The sequence below is a fragment of the Vanellus vanellus genome (assembly GCF_965231255.1).
Source record: "Vanellus vanellus genome assembly, chromosome: 5".
In the NCBI taxonomy this organism is placed as follows: Eukaryota; Metazoa; Chordata; class Aves; order Charadriiformes; family Charadriidae; genus Vanellus; species Vanellus vanellus.
In genome coordinates, this window is record NC_138910.1 from 38,982,583 (window position 1) to 38,990,423 (window position 7,841).

At 46.8% G+C, this 7,841-nt stretch overlaps 1 protein-coding gene across 1 annotated transcript; it reads right to left on the minus strand.

The window, feature by feature from the left end:
• Positions 1–812: 812 nt before the first annotated feature.
• Positions 813–6,381, minus strand: LOC309672468 (nucleoporin NUP35-like; the record flags this gene model as incomplete). The annotated part of the gene is made up of 8 exons (XM_082483997.1): positions 813–1,106; positions 1,470–1,637; positions 2,849–2,977; positions 3,068–3,137; positions 3,556–3,697; positions 4,059–4,119; positions 4,782–4,883; positions 6,319–6,381. 8 exons carry the CDS (start codon positions 6,379–6,381, stop codon positions 1,029–1,031), a joined length of 813 nt encoding a protein of 270 aa, XP_082340123.1. The 3' UTR covers positions 813–1,028.
• Between the last annotated feature and the right edge of the window lie 1,460 nt (positions 6,382–7,841).

The following is a 7,841-nucleotide window of genomic DNA, read 5'->3' on the forward strand; positions in this document are numbered from 1 at the left end:
GCAGGGCCTTACGCTGATGCCTTGAGGACTTTGCATAGAGATTCTCTTCTGGTTTGAGCGACGCAGTACTAATTTCTCTTCTAATACTTGGGAAAACTGCACTTTTCCACAACTGCTGGGAGTGCACAGCTTCCTCCTGATAAAATTGACTGAGTATAATCTTTGCATATTCTGTATTGGTGTCAGGATCAATATTGGTTCTATAGTGCTATTAATATTAATTAATCTTAACTCTATTAAATCTCTTTATACTTCAACTCCCAGGTTTCCTTGTTTTTCCTAAATCTCTTTCCCAGGTCAGGAGTGGTCATCAGGTGATAGAATGACTGTCTAAACAACAATAAAGTGTTGTGTCTCTCAAACCATAACACATACTTCACAGTTCTGAAAAACAATGTGCAGAACTCAGACTTGTTTTAAAAACAACCTAAGAACAACTTATATATATATATAAAGCTAAATAAATGTAAAACAAAGAGTTAATAAGTTGCTATGACATTTACAACGCAATTCCAGAAGTAATTATGAAAGAGCAATGAATTCGAACAAAATAATTAACATCACATATACTAAAAATAGTTCCAGTCCTCAGCAGCCAAATATGCATAGTGTTCTTTCTCCAAGGAGCCTGCCACCTTTCCAGATAGAAAACCAACCAAACAGTAATATTAAATGCATCATTAAATAAAGCTGCCACTTTAAATATATCAAACTTACTGGGAAGCAATTTCCAGAAAATAATCAGAGTGGAAAAAAAAAAATAGCCAGTGCTGGTATTTTTTGTAAAGTCACAAAATCAGAGCACACAGTGGGGAAAAAAGCACTTTATTTACACTTGCTCACATTTTAAAACCACGTCTACATTGCCATCACTTAAAGTGCAAGCTACATGTCTGCTGAATTAACTGAAGGCGTAACAGTTGAGATGGACATTAAAATCCTGCCACCAGTAGTTACACAACTAACCACAGATGCCAGTAGCATCTTTGAAACCCTGACCAACTTAGTGTGTTACTTCCTCTTGTACATTACCAACCAAAAACATATTCCATTGCTTTAGATACAATACTTTCACCTTTCCTAGGAGTTTGTCTGTCAGAAACCACCTAGAAGACAGAGGGAAAAAGGAAGAGAGAAAATAGAGAGAGTCAGTCAACACACAGTTTTCTCATTATACCAACCAAGTCTTTTCCCAAGTGCTACTCTATTTGCACAGACTACGTTTGAAAGAGTTTCAAAACAAGTCCTTAACCTCTGGAATCACAAGTCATTAATTTATTATTTTTCAGTAGTAGTGTTATTATTTCAGACCCTGAACAGAGTGAGTTTGGACTTGGACCACATCTTTAAAGAAACGACAGGAGGAGAAGATCGAGGCCAAAGTCACGTGGAAGTGATTGCGTGTACAGCCTCATCCAACTCAGAGGAGACAGCACAAAGAAACATGCACTTCTGTTCCCTTAAAATACCTGATAGTCACTAGTGGAAGCTTTATATGCTGTTGCAAGAGGTCTCATTGTAGAAATCCTTGTAGTATAATTTGCAGGTTGCACCGGTGTTCCAACAGATTTTGTAGGTGGAGTAAAAACTGAAGAGATTGAGGATGTAGAGCTTCTTTCAAAGTTTTCCATCACACTCTTAAAAAGATGCATAATATAACATAAACACATACTTTAGTAAACTTAAATATTTATTATCCAGAATTGTCTGATAACATACGTTCACATTTCTGAGCCAGCAAAGACCAGCAAAATTGCCTGTCAATACAGAGCACCACCAAGCACTTCTCTCACTGCAAGCATTGATAGGTTGCATTATGCCATTGCACAGCAGTGGAAGCTTGTCATCTGTTCACTGTAGGTCCTAAGCGGCAGCCAAGTTTGAAACAGTGCAGAGAAAATAAAAAATGGTAAGACTTGCAGCAGTCTTCAAGAAGTAACTTTTTTTCAGGCCCAGATGAACACACGTAGCACAACATCCTCTTTCCAAAGACTTCTAAGAATATTCTAAAATTACTGAACAGAAAATTTGTTTTACCTGTTTTACCTCAACCCAGGATACCACAAAATAGAAAATTCAAAAGCAATTAAGATCAAGATAAATGTCTTAGACCAGTACTTCTAGTGTTTCACCTTTTCAGCAGTTCAGTAGTTGATACAGAGTGGACACCAAAGTAGGAAATAAGGTAAGAACAGATTAGAAGCTCTAGCACAAGAGCACAGGGGTATAGAAACCAATTGAAAATGTTGCAGGAACTAATGGTTAGAGCGTTGTCCATGCCTAGAAACTAATAGCTCGTGATCAAATTAGCCTGAAATACAGCCAGCCCTACTCAAACCACTATTTAAAAGAAAGGAACATGATTTTATGGGGGTAGAGTGCCTTGTTATCAAATTTTCAGCCTAATGCACTACGATAAACTGAAAAGGCAGAACACGATGAAGAGTCACATAAAAAAGAGGGACCATTAGGAGCAGTAACAGTCGCCATCTGCCACCACATATCTATTGCAGCCCATGAATGCCACCAATTCGCATCTAGGAAACTCTTGTAGCTCAAGTGTCTCCTGTTATGGTTTCCCTTCGTATCTGGTACAACAACAGAATCCTGTGCATTCTAAATTCCAAGCAGCACGGACGTTTGCAATCGTGATCCTTCTCAGCAGCAAATTTGGACAAATACTTAAGAAAAACTCATGTTTTTCAGACAGAAAAGACTCTACCTACAGAACTTAACTTGCTAGGTTTTGCAATTCAAAAAGGGAAAAAAGAAAAGAGGTCAGGGAAAATCAAGAGGAAGCCCAAAAGCAGAGTGCCTCATAATTAAAGAAAAGCAGCTGGTAACTTACTTTATCTATACACGGCTTGACACCAATCATGATACATTCACCAAAAATTCTTCCATCTTTGCTTAAGGCTTTCCGGGCTTGAAGCTTAGACTGGTATTGAATATGCATCCAGTTTCCTGTGTTGGACATCTAGATGAGATTATGAGACTAGTGTGACACTCAGCCTTCTAAAGAATGAGCTAGAACATTTTCAGAAATAAATCTCAAACTAAGACATACCACATGCTTTAATATGTTTCCATACTGTGCAAATTGTAGAAGAATATATGAAGCTGATGCTTGAGGAAATCTGTAACGTGGAAAAAATATACAAAAAAATTAAAATGAGTAGTTTATGAAATCTGGTGCTAAAATAGAAGCCTAGGAAGGGGTTTTAGAAATCCAGAAGAGACCAGTGTGTTAATGCCATTTTAGAAGCAGGGCCTGCAGGAATATTAGGCTTCTTTCCTTCACCACAGCTTAGGCTTCCAGGTTTCCTTCCTTCACCACACCCCAATGGCAGAATGCTGCCTTTCTAACTGGAAAAAAATAACACGCAGCTTAAGTTAAGGTGCTTCACTAGAACAGGGGCATTGACTGGCTTCAGCCGCAGCTGTACTTCCGGCAGAACCTAGGAATGCCAGACAACAGCAACGTCCAAGGCCTCCTTGCCACACGTTGCCAGGATTTCACCCGTGATTTTTCTCATGCTTTGGAAGTCTACTTACCCAAATACAGTTACCCATGTGCCATCAAGTTGATCCGCTGCACTTAGGGATCCGCCCCGAGCACAAAAACAACAGAGCTGAGCAGGAGATGGAGTAGTCTTCCTAGGCTGCCTGGCACTCGCAGGAGTGAACGTCCCTGAAGCTGTTAAATTGAAATGGCGTTGTTTAACAAATTACGTTTGCAAGACAGATCAGCTTAGGAGCTTAAACTCAAAGAATAAAGTCGGTATCGAGCATTTCCCTTGTCTATGCAAGAGCTTGCGGGAGATTTCTCTGCAGACTCAAAGACAAAGACGTCTGCAAGCACGGTAGGGAGTTTTATGGCTCGTAAGCTAACTTTCTCCTTCAGCCCTGAACACCAGCAGCTGAACACCAAATCCAAGCGGGAACAAGATGGCGGAATTAAGCTTAGGAAGAAGCCACGGGTTCCTACAGAAGATCGGAAGCCTTATGAACATGGAAGGCGACCCGCCTTCTCTTATCTCTTTTGACAGGACATCTACCTGTTCCAGGAGTTGATGGCATCGTTTCCACCAATGGGCTCCGTGTTAGAAAAAAGCTGGCCTGCAGGAAAATACAGAAAGGGTAACAAATCATTCTTACAGGTACACTTCTCAGAGCAGCAGAGAGCATTTCCGGGGAACTTAAGCATCGGGCAAGAACATTCACTGTTTGCCTTAAGTTACCCCTCGCTTTTAAGAGTAAGAACAGACATTGCCACGTACATTTCCTACAGGATCATTAAAAGTCCAAAACCAAATTGTACTGTTACTCTCAAAATTGACCCCGCCCCCCTGCCCAAAGTTTCATGAGATCTTTCCCTCAGTACAAAAGTCCTCCTAGCTCAGTAAATGCCTCTAGTGCCCACTAACAGAAAAGAGAACACAAATTTGGGCCCTTCGGGCAATCAGCAGCCCCATAGATTTACAGGAAGGTGAAAAGCTCTCACAAGTCTGCATTTGTCATGGACAAAGCATAGCAGAGGCAGGATTTGCACTTTGCATTCTCTACAGCACCGAAAATCACTAACAACAGCAGACAGCTCCACAACGGCAGCTCGCAGTTAGGCTACACAGGAACAAGCACACCAAGCAACCAGACTAAGCAGCAGCAGGACCTGAAGGCTCACCAGCCAGTTTGCTGACAACGGAGTTAAAAGAACTCACGGAAGCAGTAAACTACCTCCCCTCTTCTGCTTCCAACAGGCCAGTACCTAAGCCACTTACTGGTCTTCCTGAGCTTAGAGGCATCGATCCAAGTCCGAGGCTAGATAATTCATCATAAAGGCTTCGAACTGGCGGTGCACTGCTTTTCGCTTTAGGCGTCGGGACTACTGCTGGTCGGGGAGACACTCCTGCAATCAAAAGGAATAAACGAAGAGCCTGAGAAGACTTGCAAGTTTACTCCACTGCTACTTGTTCTTGAAACTTCAGCAGGAAATTCAGCCAGGAAAGACTCTGGATTCTTTCGCTGGGGGCTTGCAAAACCATCCGGCCTCCCCAACTCTGCAGCCTCGGTCGTTCTACGGAAGAATATCACACGTGTGTCAGACACTGCCTCCTTACACAAGTGCCATCTAAAACTTGGCGACCTCTTAGTCACCCGCTCTATTCACTATCCCACGCGCTTGTTCTTTTGAAGACCTTCTCAGCACCGTTACCTCTGCCTATTTGAAGGCTACACGCTAAAGAACCCGGCGACGGACATTGCACATGCTGTCACATGCCCACTGTCCAGATTCCTTTCCTTCCCATGTCATTTCACATTCAATTAAAATGTAAGCTCTTGAGCGCAGGGACGAGCTTGCATTTCGACAGGATGAGGTTAAGCCAATTGCTCTCCCATTTTGGAAACTTTGGGACTTCCAGTACAACCGAGAATTAAACCGACTGAAAGATCATGACATAGCTCTGAACACTTTGCGGGTGTTTACCCCGGCCGGGTTGGGGGGGAGGGGGTTAGTTTGACTTCACGGTTTTCACTTGCAAAACATTTGGAAAATTAAGCTCTTCCAAAGAGTCCTACATCTTCAGTCCTAAATCCTGACCGTCAAGACTCCTCTCTGACCTCTTTAACGCATCCAAGAACTCTTAGGGTGTATTCTGCAAAGCGCTCTCCCCCCATCAAGGTTTTCGGCTTCAGTGGCATACTTAACCACTCCTTTTCAATTTCACCAAGATTCTTCTCAGAGGCCTGTCCCTGGGGGAGGGAGGGGAGGGGGGCAAACAAGAGCGAGAAGCGGGAGACCAAGGGACCACCAGAGCATAGAATGGCTCAAGTTGGAAGGCACTCACAAGGATCACTGAGTCCAATTCTGCTTGAAAGTGAAAGAAAAGCATTTCTACAGTTCTCCAGCATTCCTTTGAACCCTCAATGTCTCCTTCAAAATGGCTAGCACACTAACACCATCAGATGGTTAGATTATGCCACCGGATCGAACACCAAAGCCAAGATCCCCCCCAATCTATTACACTCTTAAACACGATTATTAGCAATACCTTTACTCGGCAGAGTTTAGCCAAACTCCATTGCATACACTTGAGCTCACCGTTCATTGAGCGCAAGTTAGAGAACTACGAGAATTCAAGCCTGCAGCAGTCCCTTCGAGCAAGAAGACAAAGCCAATGTTTACATGCTGACAAATTGGCCTGACAGTAACCAAGTCTGACCTGCAAGTAGCGCCCACAACTCCAAGAGCCCGACCGTCCGGCCCCTTAAGTCAGGCGCTGGCCGAGCCACCGAGCCCGGCAAACCGTCCATCAGGAAGCCCGGCAGAAACGCGGCACTGGCTCCGGGCTTTGGCGATGCCGCGGAGCCAAGGGTCATTGTCTCGGCTCCTGCGCGACTGCCCACCGACTCTACAAACCAGGCCAGCGGAGCGCGGGCAGCGCCGGGGGGAAGAGCCGGGCAGCCTCGTCCGGGCAGCGGCCGCCTCTGAGGCACCTCGCGCCGCCCAACGGCCCCGCACGCGACCAAGGGCCGCGCGGCGCGGCACGGCCCGGCCCGCCCCGCCCCGCCCCGGCCCGGCCCGGCGCGCGCGGGGCCAGGCGGCGGCCGGCAGAGCCGGAGGGGGCGCGAGGCCGGGAAGGGGGGGCGGCCCCGCGGCCCGGCTCACCTGCGGACGGCGGCTCCGCGGCGAAGGCGGCCGTGTGCGCCCGGGCGGCGGGGAAACCTGGGTTCTGCCTGAAGGCACTGCAGGGCGAGTGCTCTTCCCCGAGGAAAAGCCGCAGGGGTGCTGAGAAAAGCCCTCCGGGGCTGAGCGAGGGCTGAGCGGCTCCGGCAGAGGCAAAGGCGGAGGCGGAAGAGGAGGAGGAGGAGGAGGAGGAAGAGGAGGAAGAGGAGGAGGAGGAGGAGGAGTGGGCCAGGGGCGCCCGGGGCTGCAGAAGCCTCAGTCCACAAAGGCAGGAAAAGGCATTTCCTGCGTCTGCCTGCGCGGAGGTTTCTTCGGAAGCCCACCGTGGAGCACAAAGCGCCCCGAGCCAGAAACCTGACTTGTCTCTCCCTCCGCGCTTTGGGGGTTTTACTGGGGACCAGCTCCAGCTTCCCCCTGTAACCCGGGTGCCCATCAGGGATGTCACCGAACAGAGTCCAGAGCTGAGCAAGACGCTGTGGTTGGGACGGGGCTGAGCCGTCACAGAAGGCACCTGACCTTGAAGAGGGTGCAAAAGGAAACGACGGGTCCAACGTGTTCTTCTGCAGTTGCGGACATAGAAGCCAGCCCAAAAGAGAACTTGTGGACCAAAGGGGAGCCCAGAGGGGATCCCAGACTGACCCAGGGTAGTTCTAGTGCTAAACCCAAAAATCTTAGCCTTGAAGGGCTTTGGCCCACCTAGTTTTCTCCCACCATAGCTTCACCACATCTTGGTAGTCCTCACGAGTGGCCTGGCCTCTCTTCCAGAGGCCATAAACTCTCCCTTTTTTCCTGGCTTGCGACCATAACTCTCTGCTCAGCCAAGCCGATCTTTTTCCCAAAAGGCTCGAGTTTTGGCACGTGGGGTCAGCTTGCTCCTGTGCTTTTCAGACTTCCTTCTTGAAGAATGTCCCCCTGATTCTTACCCATAAACACTCAACCCAGTTGTCACCAGCATCAAGTTCTAGACATTCACCACATGCCCTAACATACAGACTGCCTCCCACCGCCTCTCCTTCCTTGCCTACCCTGTTGGAAGAGTTTATAGGCATCCACTGCAGCACTCCAGTCATGCAAGTCATCCCACCATGTTTCCGTGGTGGCACCTAGATCATCCTCGATTCTGTGTGTGGATTGGCTCTGCAACATAGAATCA